Source organism: Aquarana catesbeiana, linkage group LG09 (genome assembly GCF_042186555.1).
Source record: "Aquarana catesbeiana isolate 2022-GZ linkage group LG09, ASM4218655v1, whole genome shotgun sequence".
NCBI lineage: Eukaryota > Metazoa > Chordata > Amphibia > Anura > Ranidae > Aquarana > Aquarana catesbeiana.
The window spans coordinates 316190641-316210415 of NC_133332.1; the positions used below are offsets into that span (position 1 = coordinate 316190641).

The following is a 19775-nucleotide window of genomic DNA, read 5'->3' on the forward strand; positions in this document are numbered from 1 at the left end:
CTTCCTCTTTAACCAGCTCCATTAACCCTTCTGATACCTGAAACAAGCATGACCAGAATAGGTGCAGCAATTACAGTGAAAACTACTGTTGGGAGTACAGAGAGGCAGACTGAAATCAATTAAAAAAGAAAAAAAAAACACACACACACTAATCAGATACAATCAATAAAAATACAAAAAACACACACATCAGATAAAATTTAAAAAAAACACACCAGAAAAAAAAATACAAAAAACACACACCAGATAAAATCAATAAATAAAATTAAAAAAAAACACACCAGAAAAAAAAAAATACAAAACACACACACACATCAGAAAAAAAATCAATAAATAAAAAAAAAAAAAACACACACACATCAGAAAAAAAATCAATAAATAAAATACAAAAAACACACACACATCAGAAAAAAAATCAATAAATAAAATACAAAAAACACACACACATCAGAAAAAAAATCAATAAATAAAATACAAAAAACACACACCAGATAAAATCAATAAATAAAATACAAAAAAAAAAACACACCAGAAAAAAAAATACAAAAAACACATACACCAGAAAAAAATCATTAAATAAAATAAAAAAAACACACACACATCAGAAAAAAAATCAATAAATAAAATACAAAAAACACACACCAGATAAAATCAATAAATAAAATACAAAAAAAAAAACACACCAGAAAAAAAAAATACAAAAAACACATACACCAGAAAAAAATCAATAAATAAAATACAAAAAACACACACCAGAAAAAAACAATAAATAAAATACAAAAACACACACACACATCAGATAAAATCAATAAATAAAATACAAAAAACACACACACCAGATAAAATCAATAAATAAAATACAAAAAAACACACATCAGATAAAATCAATAAATAAAATACATAACACACACACACACACAATCAAATCAAATACAAAAAAAACACACACACTAAACAGATAAAATCAATAAGGCTCCGTTCGCATTAGTGCGCGACTTCGATGTGACTTTTGGTGCAATTTTGATCCAACTTTACATTCTATGGATTAAAGCCGCATCAAAAGTCGCACCAAAATAGTGCAGGCACCTTTTCAAAGTCACTCCGACTTTAAGCTGCGCCAATTTAAACGGGCGACATTGAAAAGAATGGGGTGAGACTTGTCATGCGTCTTTGATGTCCAGAGTGGCATAGACAAATCGCACAAGTGTGAATGGAGCCTAAATAAAACAATTAAAAAAAACAAACACACAATTCAGATAAAATCAATAAATGAAATAAAAAAAACAAAAAAAACACACTAGATAAAAAAAACATAAAAATGAACACTTTTAATACCAAATACCACAATGCATGTAATTGATAGGTGGAGCATTTACAGGCAGACAGCTGGTGTACAGGGATTCACTTACATAAACCTGACCAATAAAAAAATAAAATAAAAAAAAGAAAACGATGTATTGCGGTGTCGCTAATTTTGAATAGATATGGAGAGATGTCAGTGCTGAGCTCCAGAATGTTTAGCTTTATACAACATACAAGGTATATCGGTATGACCCCCATCTCAACCTGAAAGACTCCGAATGAACCCTTGGCACACTGGTACAAACCCTTCCATACATCCAGCAAACTTTTACATTTGTGAGCTTTTGGATTTGAGCCCAGCCAGGCAAATCTTCACTTCTATTGCAGAGTGCAGGTCAGTGACCAGAATATTATGCCGCGTACACACGGTCGGACTTTTCGTCTACAAAAGTCCAACGGACGCTGACGGACTAAAGCTGGCTGGTAATCCGATCGTGTGTGGGCTTCTCCGGACTTTCAACTGACTTTTTTAGCCTCAAATCCGACGGACTTTAGATTTGAAACATGCTTCAAATCTTTACGTCGTAAGTACGACGGACCCCGAAATCCGCTCGTCTGTGTGCTAGTCCGACGGACAAAAACCCATGCTAGGGCAGCTATTGGCTACTGGCTATGAACTTCCTTATTTTAGTCCGGTGTACGTCATCACGTACGAATCCGTCGGACTTTTGTGTGGTCGTGTGTAGGCAAGTCCGTTCGTAAGAAAGTCTGCCGCAAGTCCGCCGAAGGTACGTCGGAAGTATGTCGGACAGGCTGTCGGACTTTTGTAGACGAAAAGTCCGACCGTGTGTATGCGGCATTAGCATTATATGTCGCTGTCAGCAGATAAGTATTTGGTATTTTGCACAGTAGAGACAGGCCAGAGAGGGATCACTTTGGCGTGGTTAGCCAGAGAGGGATCACTTTGACACAGCTGGCCAGAGAGGGATCACTTTGGTGTGGTTGGCCAAAGAGGGATCACATTGGCATGCTTGGCCAGAGATGGATCACTTTGACACAGTTGGCCAAAGAGGGATCAGTTTGGCGTGGTTGGCCAAAGAGGGATCATCACTTTGGCGTGGTTGGCCAGAGAGGAATACTTTAGGGTGGTTGGCCAGAAATGGATCACTTTGGCGTGGTTGGCCAGAGAAGGATGCCTTTGGCGTGGTTGGCCAGAGAGGGATCACTTTGACACAGTTGGCCAGAGAGGGATCAGTGATGTGTGAAGGGCGGCATCTACATTCACACCATGCAGGCTGTATGAATCCCCCAAGGCCCATACACAGCAGGTAAAGCTCAGGCCATACGTTGGTGAAGGTCAGACATATCAGAATACACTCCTGAAAAGACACGGATATCCTCCGGAAACCCCTCGGGGTCATCTAGGATTGGGCACAAAGCTCTGGGGGGATGGACGCTCCGGAGGGTCTCCAGTCTTGGGAGCAAATTGTCAAATTAGCATAATATTAGTGAGCTAATCACTATTGTTGTGCTAATTATACCAATTTGCATACCAATTGTACGCTCAGAGGAGAGATACAGAACACAAAGCACTCTCTGCTCATCGACCTTCTCTTCCTCTCCGATCACCTACCTTCTCTTCTTCTACAACCACCTACCTTGTCTTCTTCTACAACCACCTACCTTCCCTTCCTCTCCGATCACCTACCTTCCCTTCCTCTCCAATCACCTATCTTCTCTTCCTCCCCGTTCACCTACCTTCTCTTCTTCTACAACCACCTACCTTCTCTTCTTCTACAACCACCTAACTTCTCTTCTTCTACAACCACCTACATTCTCTTCCTCTACGATCACCTACCTTCCCTTCCTCTCCAATCACCTACCTTCCCTTCCTCTCCAATCACCTACCTTCTCTTCCTCTCCGATCACCTACCTTCTCTTCTTCTACAACCACCTACCTTCTCTTCTTCTACAACCACCTACCTTCCCTTCCTCTCCGATCACCTACCTTACCTTCCTCTCCAATCACCTATCTTCTCTTCCTCCCCGTTCACCTACCTTCTCTTCTTCTACAACCACCTACCTTCTCTTCTTCTACAACCACCTAACTTCTCTTCTTCTACAACCACCTACATTCTCTTCCTCTACGATCCCCTACCTTCCCTTCCTCTCCAATCACCTACCTTCCCTTCCTCTCCAATCACCTACCTTCTCTTCCTCTCCGATCACCTACCTTCTCTTCTTCTACAACCACCTACCTTCTCTTCTTCTACGACCACCTACCTTCTCTTCCTCTACGATCACCTACCTTCCCTTCCTCTCCAATCACCTACCTTCTCTTCCTCTCCGATCGCCTACCTTTTCTTCTAAAACCACCTACCTTCTCTTCTTCTACAACCACCTACCTTCTCTTTTTTTGTTACCAGGCCACAAGGCCTAGATACAAGCGTGACCTTCCACTCAAGATTGTAGTGTACTGGGGTGTCTTCTGGCCTACACCGAAGTCTAGGGGGAGGATGTGTGGCCATCAGGTTCCTTCCTCCTATGCTTTTGGGGGGGGGGGGTGTCTCTCTTCGGGAGAGCCCCTCATCCAGTACCTGTTGGTTGGTTTCAGTTGATCGTAAGGAGCGGGGTCTCCCGTGCCTTTTGGCTAGGTGGACCTGACTCTCCCTTACCTTCATCCTGGAGCCTTGCACCCCGAAGGGGTCAGGAAGGGGACCATTTGACACGTCCTAGTGCACTTTTTTATTAAGTGTGTGTTCACATCCTGAATGCAACTCAAGATTTTTAATGATATTATTGTAACACCATCATTGTTCTAAATACTTCTGTGCTTCCTGTGAAGAAGCGGGCCCTGGGCCCAGGAAACGCGTAGAGAAGTTCCTCCATCAACCATTATGATATAGATACGGGGGTTAATAATTAAAAAAAAAAAAAAACACATTTTGATTATGTTCTGCTGTATGCCAACTAGGTTTGATGGGCATGTAAACCAGAGAATGTGTGATATACAAATATATGAAACTGAATAGGAGGTTGGCTACGTTCCTACATACAGTGAGACCAAGAGAGGGTAACTACGTTTCTACATACAGTGGGATCAAGACAGGGTGGCCACATTCCTACATACAGTGGGATCAAGACAGGTTGGCTACGTTCTTACATATAGTAGGACCAAGACAGGGTGACTGCATTTCTACATACAGTGGGACCAAGACAGGGTGGCTACGTTCCTACATACAGTGGGACCAAGACAGGGTGACTATGTTCCTACATATAGTGGGACCAAGACAGGGTGGCTACGTTCCTACATATAGTGGGACCAAGACAAGTTGGCTATGTTCCTACATATAGTGGGACCAAGACAGGGTGGCTACGTTCCCACATATAGTGGGACCAAGACAGGGTGGCTACGTTCCTACATACAGTGGGATCAAGACAGGTTGGCTACGTTCTTACATACACTGGGACCAAGACAGGGTGACTACGTTCCTACATGACCAAGACAGGGTGACTACGTTCCTATATACGGTGGGACCAATACAAGGTAGCTACGTTCCTACATACAGAGGGACCAAGACAGGTTGGCTACGTTCCTACATACAGTGGGACCAAGACAAGGTGACTACTTTCCTACATAGAGTGGGACCAAGACAGGGTGGCTACGTTCCTACATACAGTGGGACCAAGACAAGGTGACTACTTTCCTACATAGAGTGGGACCAAGACAGGGTGGCTACGTTCCTACATACAGTGGGACCAAGACAAGGTGACTACTTTCCTACATACAGTGGGACCAAGACAGGGTGGCTACATTCCTACATACAGTGGGATTATGGAGAAGGAATGTAGCCACCCTCCATCAGGAAGTCAGATCATAGCAGCAAAAAAAGAGAATTTGGAGATTTATAGGAGGCAATAGAGGGACTTTTTTTCGAGTTAAGAATACAGACTTGAATAGACATTTTACTTGTGGTCTCTGTTGGGATTGGATGCCAGGAAAACACAGATCTCTGACGACGACTATCTTTATTGCGTAACAATGGAATACACTCGGGCATGTTTGTGCCGCTACAAAGAAACTTCTTCCAGTGGGTAACAAAAGAGATACAATGTACAATCTACACCAGGAAGGGTTTATGATTGGGTGACCCGGGGTGTTTGATGGGACGAATTCATTGGATAGTAAGAAAACCACAAACCACGAGGTTAAAGCTGAATTCCCGGTATGGATATTTTTACATAGTTACAATGGTCCAGCTTGGTCCAATGTAGCTATGTGTATATCATACCTGTGGGAAGCTGGAGCTCACTTTAATAGGCACTGCTACTACACCGCTACTACAGTGATCTCCACTAGCTTCCGGGTCCCGTGCCGAGGGCCGGCCTGATGCATTGTGAGGTCGGCCGCTGGGCATGGGCACCACATAGAGAATGCGTTGCATCTTCTCAATGAATACAAAGTGTTCTCTGACTGGACGAGGAGGAGAGTGTGACGTCACCACGCAACCTCTCCTTCTCATCCAATCATCCATCCAATTGTTGGAAAATGAACCATGGAATGTGGAGGTATCGCTAGGTGGCGCTATCTTATATCTGTCCAGACCCACTTAGTTTGTCCATTACATGGGTGGGAGATGACTCGGTGGACATTTCCTTTCAGGCTGAAATTTAGTTCATTTTCTTTTCCATCAGCACAAGGGATGGTGCAATGAATGAGGGGTGTCCTTTGTTCTGGTGGCTGCCATGTTCATTGATATCTTCTGTCCTCTGCCCCACAACCCCCAGCTGTGATCTTCCGGTGCTGGGGGGGGGGTTAATACGAGCTGCTGGACCTGTCACAGGCACTCATCAAAAGTGCTGACTACGCCTTGCCCCTTTTCTCCTCTGCTGCATTCATGGAGGCATCTGAAGATCTCAGCTGCAGGGGTTGAGTTTGGACTTTTAGCTCGATTAATGTATCTATGGGCTCCTACCTCGTGGCACCCCTCCTTCCCCCAACACATAAGGACACTGTGCCCAGGGCATCTACTCCTCATGCCCCCCCCCCCCAGCCTTGGCTTTGCCCACAGCACCAAAAGAACACAGCTGCAGGGGCATCTGAGGTGACTTTGGACTTTCAGCTCGGTTAAATGTATCTCTGGGCTCCTACCTCGTAGCACACCTCCTTCCCCCAACACATAAGGACATTGTGCCCAGGGCATCTGCTCCTCATGCTCCTCATGCCCCTCCACCCCTAGTCATGGCCTTGCCCACATCACCAAAAAGAACACAGCTGCAGGGGCATCTGAGGTGAGTTTGGACTTTCAGCTCGGTTGAATGTATCTATGGGCTCCTGCCTTGTGGCAACCCCTATTCCCCCAACACATAGGGATACTGTGCCCAGGGCAGCTGCCACTCCTGCCCCACCATAGTCCCAGCCCTGCCTGCAACACCGGAAGATCACAGCTGCAGGGGTATCTGAGGGTGAGTCTCGGCCTTGCCCACAGCACCAAAAGATCACAGCTGCAGGGGCATCTGAGGTGAGTTTGGACTTTCAGCTCGGTTGAAAGTATCTATGGGCTCCTGCCTTGTGGCAACCCCCATTCCCCCAACACGTAGGGATACTGTGCCCAGAGCAGCTGCCACTCCTGAAAAGCCCCCCCCCCCCCCAATAGTCCCAGCCCTGCCTGCAGCACTGGAAGATTACAGCTGCAGGGGTATCTGGGGTGAGTCTCGGCCTTGCCCACAGCACCAAAAGATCACAGCTGCAGGAGTATGTGAGGTAAGTTTGGACTTTCAACTAAATTGAATGTATCGATGGGCTCCTGCCTCGTGGCAACCCCCATTCCCCCAACACGTAGGGATACTGTGTCCAGGGCAGCTGACCCTCCACCCACCCCCCCATAGTCCCAGCCCTGCCTGCAGCACTGGAAGATCACAGCTGCAGGGTTATCTGGGGTGTGTCTCGGCCTTGCCCACAGCACCAAAAGATCACAGCTGCAGGGGTATCTGAGGTGAGTTTGGACTTTCAACTCAATTGAATGTATCTATGGGCTCCTGCCTTGTGGCAACCCCCATTCCCCCAACACATAGGGATACTGTGCCCAGGGCAGCTGTCCCCCCCCCCCCCCCATAGTCCCATCCCTTCCTGCAGCACCAGAAGATCACAGCTGCAGTGGTATCCAGGGTGAGGGTGGACTTTCAACTCAATTGAATGTATCTATGGGCTTCTGCCTCGTGGCACCCCCCTTCCCCCAACACAAAGACACTGTGCCCAGGGCAGCCTCCCCTCCTGCCCCCCCTCCCCCTTAGTTCCAGCCCTGCCTGCAGCACTGGAAGATCACAACAGCAAGGGGGGGGGGGGATTCGGGAGCCAGAGGAATGAAGATTTCAATGAACTCACCAGCCACCAGCACACGGGACCATTTTTATTCATGGCAAGCACCGTCCCTTGTGCTGATTTATAACAAAAATATTTCACCAAACATCAGCGTTACAATGTATCAAAAACACACTTCCTTCTCATTTGTGCAGACTCTGTGAAATCAGTTCGCTGCCGTCATGGGCGCCGGCGAAACCCTCATAGTCCAGGCCGACGTCCTGCGCGCCCCTCTCGTGCGCATTGTCAAAACTGTTCTTGCCGTGCAGCTGTTTGAGGTGCTTCCTCAGCACGGGTTTGTGGGCGAACACCATGTCGCAGTAGTTGCACTTGTGCGGCTTGTCCCCGCTGTGCAGGTTGAGGTGGTCCTGTAGAGAACATTTCTGGGAAAAGGTTTTGCCGCAGATTTTGCACTGGAAGGGTTTGATGCCGGCGTGAACCCGCATGTGCCGGTGCAGGTTGCCCTTCTGGGTGAAGGTTTTCCCGCACAGCAGGCACATGAACAGTTTGTGCATTTTTAGGTGGTTGGCGTAGTTCTCCAAGTGCCGAAACACTCGGGTGCATTTGGGGCACTGGTGGTGCCATTGGAGAGTCTTGTCCAAAATCCTGCTGCTGGGCCCGAAGAGTTCTTTAGGGGAGGGCCCCATGTTATCGCTGCTGTTATCGGACACAGCGTAGTTGTGGGTGGGGTTGGCTTCCGTGTCTCCGGCCCGGTTTTCTACTGTGGAGTTGATGAGGGAGTGTTGGGGCTCCAGGGAGTGGAGGGCAGTCTGGTCGGAAGTCATAAACTGGCTTTGACTGACCTTGGCCTTATCATTGGGGACCTCACTAATCGACTCAACCTTGACGATCTGAATATCATCATTGTCTATGCTATCTTCTGAGATGGAGGCCACCGGAGAGTCCGGCTTCATGGGTTCCTCTATGTCTTCTTCCGGCTCATCAACCTCCGGTGTCGGTTTGGTCTCTTCTTCATCCGTGGTCCCCTCAGTCGCTTGCTGCGGCTTAATGAACTTCCACAAGGCTTGCGTGCAACGCTCCACCACGTGGCTCATCTGCAGGAAGCTGGCCGCCGTCAGGTAGTTGACGAGGTCCATCTCGGGGAATTCCAGGACCCCCGTGTAACAGGACATGAGCAGATGCTTCCCAGCTTCAGAGTTCTGCAGAATGGAGATGTGGACTTCTTGGGAATCGCTGAGCAAAAATTGGTCCCTTAAGTAGGGTGAGCCGGCGGCAAACACCACTTTGTGCCCCGGGACTTCGGCGTCATCGATGTATACAGTGACATCGCAGAACTTGTTCTGTTCTCTTAAAGCGTTCATTCGTCCCAACATGGAGTCTCCATGGTTGTCCAGCTTGAAGTGGAGCACTCCTGTTTTTTCACACATTTTTGGTTCTGAAGTGCTGAAGTTCTATATAGGACCATTACAGAAACTGTGAGGTGACTTCAACATCTGGAAAACAGCAGGGAAAGAAACAAGGAACACATTACGTTACAAAAGCTATATATTTTTCCATAATTTTGCAACTAGTTTGTAATTCTGTACCTAAAATAGAATATACAGAGATAATAATACTAGCCATAGAACATCTCTTTATGATGACCTTCATGGTGTGTGTGGATGCTGGCTCGATTGGCCAACCTTTCTCAAACAGGGTCCAAGGCTCTCTAGGGTTCCTCCAGAGCTTTCCCTAGGTTTCCTCCAGAGCTTTCCCTAGGGTTCCTCCAGAGCTTTCCCTAGGGTTCCTGCAGAGCTTTCCCTAGGGTTCCTCCAGAGCTTTCCCTAGGGTTCCTCCAGAGCTTTCCCTAGGGTTCCTCCAGAGCTCTCTCTAGGGTTCCTCCAGAGCTCTCTCTAGTGGTTCCTCCAGAGCTCTCTCTAGTGGTTCCTCCAGAGCTCTCTCTAGTGGTTCCTCCAGAGCTCTCTCTAGTGGTTCCTCCAGAAGCTCTCTCTAGTGGTTCCTCCAGAAGCTTACTCTAGGGTTCCTCCCGAGCTTTCTCAAGGGTTTCTCCCGAGCTTTCTCTAGGATTCCTCTAGGACTCCTCCGGAGTTTTCTCTAGGGTTCCCCCAGAGCTTTCTCCAGAACTTTCTCCAGGGATCCTCCAGAACTTTCTCCAGGGACCCTCCAGAGTTTTCCCTAGGGTTCCTCCAGAGCTTTCCCTAAAGCTTCTCCACAGGTTTCTCTAGGCTTCCCCCAGAGCTTTCTCTAGGGTTCCACCAGAGTTTTCTCTACGGTTTCTCCAGAGCTTTCTCTAGGGTTTCTCCAGAGCTTTCTCTAGGGTTTCTCCAGAGCTTTCTCTAGGGATTCTCCAGAAGCTTTCTCTAGGGTTCCTCCAGAGCTCTCTCTAGGGTTCCTCCAGAGCTCTCTCTAGGGTTCCTCCAGAGCTCTCTTTAGTGGTTCCTCCAGAGTTCTCTCTAGTGGTTCCTCCAGAGCTCTCTCTAGTGATTCTTCTAGAGCTCTCTCTAGTGGTTCCACCAGAGCGCTCTCTAGTGGTTCCTCCCGAGCTTTCTCAAGGGTTTCTCCCGAGCTTTCTCAAGGGTTTCTCCCGAGCTTTCTCTAGGATTCCTCTAGGGCTCCTCCAGAGTTTTCTCTAGGGTTCCCCCAGAGCTTTCTCCAGAACTTTCTCCAGGGATCCTCCAGAGCTTTCTCCAGGGATCCTCCAGAGTTTTCCCTAGGGTTTCTCCAGAGCTTTCCCTAACGCTTCTCCACAGGTTTCTTTAGGCTTCTCCCAGAGCTTTCTCAAGGGTTCCTCCAGAGCTTTCCCTAAAGCTTCTCCACAGGTTTCTTTAGGCTTCCCCCAGAGCTTTCTCAAGGGTTCCCCCAGAGCTTTCTCTAGGGTTTCACCAGAGCTTTGTCTAGGGTTTCTCCAGAAGCTTTCTCTAGGGTTCCTCCAGAGCTTTCTCTAGGGTTCCTTGAGCCATGGCAGATTGATCCTCCCTCTGATGGTGCCTGCATAGTTTCAGCACCCAAGCTATTCAGAGTCCATGATGAGGAACCAGTGGAGCCTCTCATCTGGTCTCCCAGGTAAGTAACTACTGAAGAAACTATGGACAATTTTACCTGTCTTTATGGGAGCATTTTTCCAACTGACCATTATGTAAGGAGGCACAACCCTGACTATCAACGTACAGTAAGGAGGCACCACCCTGACCACCAAGGTAAGGAGGCACCACCCCGACCCGGCTCATTGACCCGAGCGCCATTCCTCGCTGCTCCTATGAAAAGCGATTTGCAGTCTGCGGCCCTATAGACTTTGCATGGGTCGTGTCCGGCAGCTGTAACACCTCTTAAATCCCAGGATGAGAGGGAGGGGCAGAATAATCTGTGGGCGGAGCTTGTCCTCCCCTTTACTGCCTATGGAATGCAGGTCCCTGACTCCACCCACACCTTTCATTTTCTTTGCCCCTCACTATGTGCTTTTTATTGTGAGCCTCGCGGTGCCTCATGCCTCATTTTTCAACTACATCCAGCCTTTGCCATTTGTTGGAGGTAATTTGCTGTATACCTCATTTAGGTTTATCCGGTGCCTCATTTATGTATATCCGGTGCCTCATTTATGTATATCTGGTGCCTCATTTATTTATATGCCCCATGTCAGCTACTTTTTTTTTTTTTACTATGAGCCTCCAGGTGCCTCATGCCTCATTTATTCGAATCCTCCATTGAAAAAAAAAAAAAAAATTAGTGAGCCTTCAAGTGCCTTATGCCTCATTTACCAACTTTATCTTGTTGTTTTTGTCTCTCTATTAGGAACTATGAGCTGCAAGGTTTTAGGTGCCTCATTTATTAGGCACTCACTATGTGCTTTAAAGTTTTAGGTGCCTCATTTATTAGGCACTATGTGCTGTGAGGTTTTAGGTGCCTCGTGCCTCGGTTATTTATATCCTCCATTTTGTGTTTTGCACTCTATTGGATATTTTCTTTTTTTTTTTTTTCCCTGAGCTTTCAGGTGCCTCATGCCTCATTTAGCAATGTTATCTTGTTTTTGTCTTCCTATGGGCGCTTTGTACAGTGAGGTTTCAGGTGCCTCATGTCTCGGTTATTTATAGCATTTAATTGTTTTTGTCCTTTTTTTGGGTGCTTTTTTTTTTTTTTTTTTTTTTCTTGTGAGCCTCCAGGTACCTCATGCCTCACGTGAGAGCCTTTAGGTGCCCCCATTGTTTACCTTTTCTATCTTTTTTTTTTTTGTGAACCTCCAGGTGCCTCATTTAGCAACGTTGTTGTTTGCCTCTGTGCTTTGTACCATGAGCCTACGGGTGCCTCGTTTATTTATAGAAGAATGAGGCACGAGGCACCTCAAGGTTCACGACAAAGCATCTAACAAAAGGCAAAAAAAAAAAAAAAAGAGGATATTTAAAAAAATGTGATATGCACCAAATAAGCATCAAAAGCAAAATGAGGCACGAGGCACCCGCTGGCTCACGATAGGAAAAAAAAAAAATCTAAAAGCGGGGCGAAAAAAAAAAATTGGCTGTAACCAAATGAGGCATGCAGGAAAAAAAAAAATAATAATGTGGGGCAACCAAAATGAAGTTTGTAAATAAGGCATGAGGCACCTGGAGGCTCACAAAAAAAAAAAAAAAAAATATCTTAAAGGGCAAACAATTGGGGATATTAATAAATGAGGTATGAGGTATAGAGTGCTAGGGGGCAAAAGCAACAAGTAGTTGCAAAATGAGGCGTGAGGCACCCGATGGCTCAAGGAAAAAAAAAACAACAAAATAAGACATGCAGGGAAAAAAAAACAAAATAGGGAAAATCCAAAATGGAGTTGATAAATGAGGCACGAGGCACCTGAAGGCTTACTTAAAAAAAAAAAAATTTGTCCCGGTAGATGAGGAAGTAAATGCAAATGAAGTCCCAGAATGAGGGGGGAGGGGCAGAAGAATCTGTAGGCGGGGTTTGTCCTCCCCTCCGCCCACTCCTAGTCCATGATCCCGCCCACAACCCTCTTTTTTTTTTTACCCCTCACTAAGTGTGTTTTTATTCTGAGCCTCCAGGTGCCTCGTGCCTCATTTAGGAACTTCATTTTGCCCCTCACTATGTGCCTTCCCTTGCCGGGTCTCCAGGTGCCTCGCTTATCAACTTTATCTTGGTTTTGCCCCCATGTTGGGTGTTTTGTGATGTGAGGTTGCAGGTGCCTCGTGCCTCGTGCCTCGTGCCTCATTTATTTATATCGTCCATTTTTTGACCCCCTTCTTGGAAGCTTTTTTTTTTTTGGTACTGTGAGGCTCCAGGTGCCTCGTGCCTCATTTGGTTTCATCAATTTTATTTTCACTCTTTGCTAGATTTTTTTTTTTTTTTACTGTGAGCCTACGGGTGCCTCACGCCTCACTTATAGTCCCTCCCCCGGCTGTGCCGTGTACTTGTATGAGAAAGTCTCCTGTTCTCTTTGTATTGCTTCCTTTGTGTGACATCCCCGGTGTTCCTGCCAGTCCCCTCTGCTTTCCTATCAAACACTGACCACACTAAGCAGGAGAGCACAGCGTTACAGCAACCGGCTTGTGATAAAGGGACATCTACACTGATAATCAGTGCCACCTTATCAGCTCCCATTAATGCCGCCTCATCAGTGCCCCCTGGGGTACAGGGGTATGTGTTGGGGGGTATAGAGGTGGATTGGGTGGTGGGGTACAGGGGTGCTTTGGGGGGTATAGAGGTGGGTTGTGGGGTGGGGTACAGGGGTGTGTGTTGAGGAGTATAGAGGTGGGTTGTGGGGTACAGGGGTGTGTGTTGGGGGGGTGGTATAGAGTTGGGTTGTGGGGTACAGGGATGTGTTTTGGGGGGGTACAGGGGTGTGTTGGGGGTATAGAGTTGTGTTGAGGGGGTACAGGGGTGTGTTGGGGGTGTTGTATAGGGGTGGGTTGTGGGGGTACAGGGGTATGTTAGTGGTACAGAGGTGTGTTGGGGGGTATAGAGTTGTGTTGGGGGTGGGGTACAGGGGTGTGTTGGGGGTATAGAGTTGTGTTGGGGGGTGGGGTACAGGGGTGCGTTGGGGGGTATAGAGTTGTGTTGGGGGTGGGGTACAGGGGTGTGTTGGGGGGTATAGAGTTGTGTTGGGGGGGTACAGGGGTGCGTTGGGGGTATAGAGTTGTGTTGGGGGGGTACAGGGGTGCGTTGGGGGGTATAGAGTTGTGTTGGGGGGTGGGGTACAGGGGTGCGTTGGGGGGTATAGAGTTGTGTTGGGGGTGGGGTACAGGGGTGTGTTGGGGGTATAGAGTTGTGTTGGGGGGTGGGGTACAGGGGTGCGTTGGGGGGTATAGAGTTGTGTTGGGGGTGGGGTACAGGGGTGCGTTGGGGGGTATAGAGTTGTGTTGGGGGGTGGGGTACAGGGGTGCGTTGGGGGGTATAGAGTTGTGTTGGGGGGTGGGGTACAGGGGTGCGTTGGGGGTATAGAGTTGTGTTGGGGGGGTACAGGGGTGTGTTGGGGGGTATAGAGTTGTGTTGGGGGTGGGGTACAGGGGTGTGTTGGGGGGTATAGAGTTGTGTTGGGGGGGTACAGGGGTGTGTTAGGGGTATAGAGTTGTGTTGGGGGGGTACAGGGGTGCGTTGGGGGGTATAGAGTTGTGTTGGGGGGTGGGGTACAGGGGTGTGTTGGGGGGTATAGAGTTGTGTTGGGGGGGTACAGGGGTGTGTTAGGGGTATAGAGTTGTGTTGGGGGGGTACAGGGGTGCGTTGGGGGGTATAGAGTTGTGTTGGGGGGTGGGGTACAGGGGTGCGTTGGGGGGTATAGAGTTGTGTTGGGGGTGGGGTACAGGGGTGTGTTGGGGGGTATAGAGTTGTGTTGGGGGGGTACAGGGGTGCGTTGGGGGTATAGAGTTGTGTTGGGGGGGTACAGGGGTGCGTTGGGGGGTATAGAGTTGTGTTGGGGGGTGGGGTACAGGGGTGCGTTGGGGGGTATAGAGTTGTGTTGGGGGTGGGGTACAGGGGTGTGTTGGGGGGTATAGAGTTGTGTTGGGGGGGTACAGGGGTGCGTTGGGGGTATAGAGTTGTGTTGGGGGGGTACAGGGGTGCGTTGGGGGGTATAGAGTTGTGTTGGGGGGTGGGGTACAGGGGTGCGTTGGGGGGTATAGAGTTGTGTTGGGGGTGGGGTACAGGGGTGTGTTGGGGGTATAGAGTTGTGTTGGGGGGTGGGGTACAGGGGTGTGTTGGGGGTATAGAGTTGTGTTGGGGGGGTACAGGGGTGCGTTGGGGGTATAGAGTTGTGTTGGGGGGGTACAGGGGTGCGTTGGGGGGTATAGAGTTGTGTTGGGGGTGGGGTACAGGGGTGCGTTGGGGGTATAGAGTTGTGTTGGGGGGTGGGGTACAGGGGTGTGTTGGGGGGTATAGAGTTGTGTTGGGGGGGTACAGGGGTGCGTTGGGGGTATAGAGTTGTGTTGGGGGGGTACAGGGGTGCGTTGGGGGGTATAGAGTTGTGTTGGGGGGTGGGGTACAGGGGTGCGTTGGGGGGTATAGAGTTGTGTTGGGGGTGGGGTACAGGGGTGTGTTGGGGGTATAGAGTTGTGTTGGGGGGTGGGGTACAGGGGTGTGTTGGGGGTATAGAGTTGTGTTGGGGGGGTACAGGGGTGCGTTGGGGGTATAGAGTTGTGTTGGGGGGGTACAGGGGTGCGTTGGGGGGTATAGAGTTGTGTTGGGGGTGGGGTACAGGGGTGTGTTGGGGGTATAGAGTTGTGTTGGGGGGTGGGGTACAGGGGTGTGTTGGGGGTATAGAGTTGTGTTGGGGGTGGGGTACAGGGGTGCGTTGGGGGTATAGAGTTGTGTTGGGGGGGTACAGGGGTGCGTTGGGGGGTATAGAGTTGTGTTGGGGGGTGGGGTACAGGGGTGCGTTGGGGGGTATAGAGTTGTGTTGGGGGTGGGGTACAGGGGTGTGTTGGGGGTATAGAGTTGTGTTGGGGGGTGGGGTACAGGGGTGTGTTGGGGGTATAGAGTTGTGTTGGGGGGGTACAGGGGTGCGTTGGGGGTGTAGTATAGAGTTGTGTTGTGGGGGTACAGAGGTGTGTGTTGGGGGGGTACAAATCACCTTCTGACCACTTGCAAGCGGCTCGTCTACAGCCCTCTGAAAAGCGATCCAGTGCTGATCAGAGGTGGGTAGGATCTCAGCCTTCAGTACTTTTGAGGTGTGACTTCACTGGCTGCATGCTTCCAGGGAGATCACATTGTATAGGGAGCACACCTCCCCACTCACAGTGCTATCATCACCACCTTCCTTCCATTATCCAAGTTGTAACCAGGACCCCCCCCCCATCCCAGGGGTCCCCCCCATCCTCATCCTCTTTAGCAGACACACAGGGGTGCCATTAAATCTCCCCCCCCCCCTTCCCCCTCCATACCTCAGGATAGGAAATCTCTCCTCTGGTTCCTTCGCCGTCGCACTGGAAGTGACGTCATGGCTGTGTGAGGGACAATACATGGAGAGGAGGATTTCCGCCCTCACTGCTCCCCTGGTGCCCCCTCACACCCCCCGGTGCCCCCCTCACCACACTGGTTTGGCCAGTTGCTGCAACTTCCTATTTAAAGGATTTTCCCATCTGCAGCCTCACAATGGAGGAGGAGGAGGAGGAGGAGGAGGAGGGGGCGACTGACAGTGTACAAAGACTTCCTGAGGAGGAGGAGGAGGAGGTCGTACTGTCACACTCTTCATGGACGCACACTAGAGGTTAAAGTGTCTTCTGCTAAGACCAAGGACGGAGGCCGCCATTTTTGTGAGGACGTGAAATGTTTTCGCTTCATCCAGTTCTCCCCCCTTCCCCCCCCCCAACGAACGTCTACTCCCCGCCACCATTGGCTCGTCCTCCCGGGACTTGCTTCCCTTCTTGTTCCATTTTGAACCCACCCACCTCCAACCTCAAAGCTGTACCATACCATTGGTAGATCTTCTTTGACCAACAGACGCACGCGGTTCGTTTCATTATGGATCGAAAAATTTGGATAAAAAAAAGCAAATTATCCAAATGGAAATCTATTGCAATAAATACAGGAAGGTATAAAAGAGAAATAAGGTGATGATTCCTACTTAGGCTGCTCTCACGCGGCTCCGGTGCGTTTCCGTTTTGGTGCATGTTTGGTGCGGTAAAAAAAAAAAAAAAAAAAAAACACACCAAAAATGTTTATACGGCAAGAATCCGAATATACAACACTGCACAGGACACCGGGAATGTGTCCTGGATTGGCAGGTACATTCCTCCCGATATTTGTCGTTGTGGTCCCTTTAAGGATGGGGGGGGGGGCAGTTGCAGACCTTTTGTGGTACTCAGGGGTTCTAACCCATGTAGGGTGCGGTGTCCCGGGTTAAGTTTGGCCGGACAGGACTGACTTCCAGGACTCTCTGGATTGCTATATTTATATTCGGGACCCGGGGTTTCGAAGATTCAAAGAGACTTCGGGGGGTGGGGGGAGAAGAGCCTTCAAACTTGGACTACCGGGACTTTGCTCCCGAAAGGGGTTAAGTCCCAGGTGAAGGAGGCTTGAAGGGCAGCGGAAGGGAAATGAGCATCTGAGTCAAGGAAGTGAGAGACTCACAAGCTGTGCAGCAAGTGTGAGGTCTCAGACAAACTAATTCCCCCTCTGTGGGCTTCCTTGCACCCTTACTTTGGAGGAGCCTAACCCTCGTATGGGACTGAAGACTAGCGGTGAGTCTACTGTTTTGTTACTGTAGCACCATCTACCTAGTGTAGGTGCTAGAGTGAGATTTGAGTTTTTTTTTCTGTAGAACAGGTAAATTTAGGCAGGCCTAGCTAAAAAGCTAGGCCTGTTTGTTTTAATGGGTTCCCAGATGGTAGAGCGGGTCGTGTTGAACCGTTACCTAAGGCCGCTGCCAAATGACCTTTCGGCGTTGGGTGAGTCATGGGGGACCCCAAGACAGCAGGTGAACTAGTGGAAATGGTTGAGAGATATGCTGTGGTGAAGGTTCTACTTGGACCTGTCAAACCTCAAGGACCCTTGCCAGTGAAAAGAGCCAAGCCATCCATAAACCAGGGAGTCAAATCAGGAGAGTCGAGGAGCAACCACCCCAGCGTCCCAGAGCTCTGCTCCAGCACGAAAGAATAAAGGTGTGCTGTGCTGACAGTGTCAATCCCGGGGTTGGAAGTGGCTTAGAGTAGGCTGGTGACTCACAGCTAGCTTCATCTTTTGGTTACCTCCCTTCTTCTTCTCGAGGCTTCTAGAAGGAAAGTGAGGAAGAAGGGTGGAGCTGTCTGAGGTGTTCTAAGGAGCCCTGAACAATCCCCAACTTGGATTGGCAGGAGGCAGGCCTTCTTAGATACCTAGAGTCAGCCCAGCCGGCGAGGAGTTGTTCAGGGTGGAAGAACTGGAGATGGAGTATTAGGCTGTCGGGGCCTTTGAGGAAGCCCCCCAACACACAATTACCAATACCAGGATTTTGGACTGTTCATTTACTTTGGCTGAAGTAAGCTGTCGTTTTGTTTAGCCGTGATTAAAATAAATGAACTGTTTTAACCACCAAACTGGCTAGCGGTTATTCCAGAGCTACCCCCAGATAACATTTGGTGGAGGATGCGGGCAGAGAATAGCCACAAAAAAAACGTTTAGAAGCATTTAAAAGGGCCAGTACCCATGTTTGCATGTCCTGGGTCAGGACAGCACAAGCCCTGAAAACCTCACATGGCGACATGGAGAAGGTGATAAAAGCCCTAGCTCAGAGTACGATAGTCCAGGAGCAGGCCGCCACAGAAGACAACCGTCCCCATGAGGAGGCAATGGCCTAGCAACAGGAACCCACTTGCTAGCTGGTCGCCCAATTCACAGTCCAAGCAAGAAACTACTGAAGCACAGGTAGCTGCTTTACAGGAAGGTAGAAATCCTGGCCCGCCTTGGGGTGACTACTGCTATGCGGGCCCAAAGGGTATACCATTGGAGGTACCAGCTTGACTGTCTGCCATGGGTTTAGAGGCATGACCTGAGTCAGCTGGTCAAAAAATGGCTGCAGCCCAAGGCCTTAATGGGTTCCCAGGTGGTGGAGCGGGTCGTGTTTAACCGTTACCTAAGGTCGCTGCCAAATGACCTTCGGCGCTGGGTGAGTCATGGGGACCCCAAGACAGCAGATGAACTAGTGGAAATGGTTGAGAGATATGCTGTGGTGAAGGATCTACTGGGACTTGTCAAACCTCAAGGACCCTTGCCAGTGAAAAGAGCCAAGCCATCCATAAACCAGGGAGTCAGCATTCAGGAGAGTCAAGGAGCAACCACCCCAGCGGCCCAGAGCTCTGCTCCAGCACCAAGGAATGAAGGTGTGCTGTGCTGGTCAGTGTCAATCCCGGGGCCATATCCAGACCCACTGTCCCTTTAAGGAGGAACCCATGGAGTGTACGCCCTACGGAGGATGTCCTTTTATGCCCAGAAGGTCTGTGCTGCCCACCTGGACCTGACTGAGGGGCAGTTTGAATGTGACCTTTGGGTGAACCAGATTCACGCCCGAGCGCTGTTGGGCTCTGGAAGTATGGTAACACGTGTGGGTACCGGTGGTAGCCAGGGAGGTGAGTCTTGTAGCAAGAAACCTGAGGGTGGTGTGCATACATGGGGACACCAAGGAATACCCACTGGTATCAGTGACACTCACCATGGCTTGTGGCACAATTGTCCAGGAGGTTGGGGTGATACCCGACCTTATCCATAATGTTGTTATAGGAACGGACTGCCGTTTACTTGTTGAACTTTGGGACTACGTGAGTGAAGGACTACTGGGACAGCTGAACTGCTCTGTTCCCTTTAAGGGGCTGGACGCTAACGCTTTAAAGAATACTTATAGGGTTGCATCTGGGGCAGATGGTTCACCAGCTAAGGGGATCCCGGGGGGGGGGACCCACTCTTATGCAGGTCATGGCTGGGGAGAACATAGAGGAAGCCTCCCCTCTGCAGGTTATGACCGAGGAGGATGAGGGAGAAAGCTCCTCTCGTCTTGCCCACAGTGATCCCGAGGTGTCACGGGGTGCATTTTCTTCTGCCCAAAAGAGGGATCCCACACTGAAAAATGCATGGCAACAGGTTACCGTAATAAATGGGGTTTCGCAAGTGCCTGAGGCCAAAAAAAAGGTTTCCCCCGCTTTGTAGGCATTGGTGAGCTGCTATATCGGGTTACGGAGGTTAGGGGAGAAGT

At 49.3% G+C, this 19775-nt stretch overlaps 1 protein-coding gene across 2 annotated transcripts in view; it reads right to left on the reverse strand.

The window, feature by feature from the left end:
• ZBTB26 (zinc finger and BTB domain containing 26) overlaps positions 1–16119 on the reverse strand; it is a 34151-nt gene extending 18032 nt beyond the window's left edge. The window contains exons 1-2 of one of the 2 annotated variants that reach the window (XM_073600713.1): positions 15994–16117; positions 5315–9117 (exon numbers count right to left, since the gene is read on the reverse strand). In XM_073600713.1, the coding sequence (XP_073456814.1) occupies positions 7807–9051 (1245 nt within the window). In that variant the 5' untranslated portion in view covers positions 9052–9117; positions 15994–16117 and the 3' untranslated portion in view covers positions 5315–7806. Of the gene's footprint in view, positions 1–5314; positions 9118–15993 lie in introns of those variants that run through there. The other variant, XR_012236125.1, reaches the window with a different exon arrangement.
• Positions 16120–19775: the final 3656 nt, after the last annotated feature.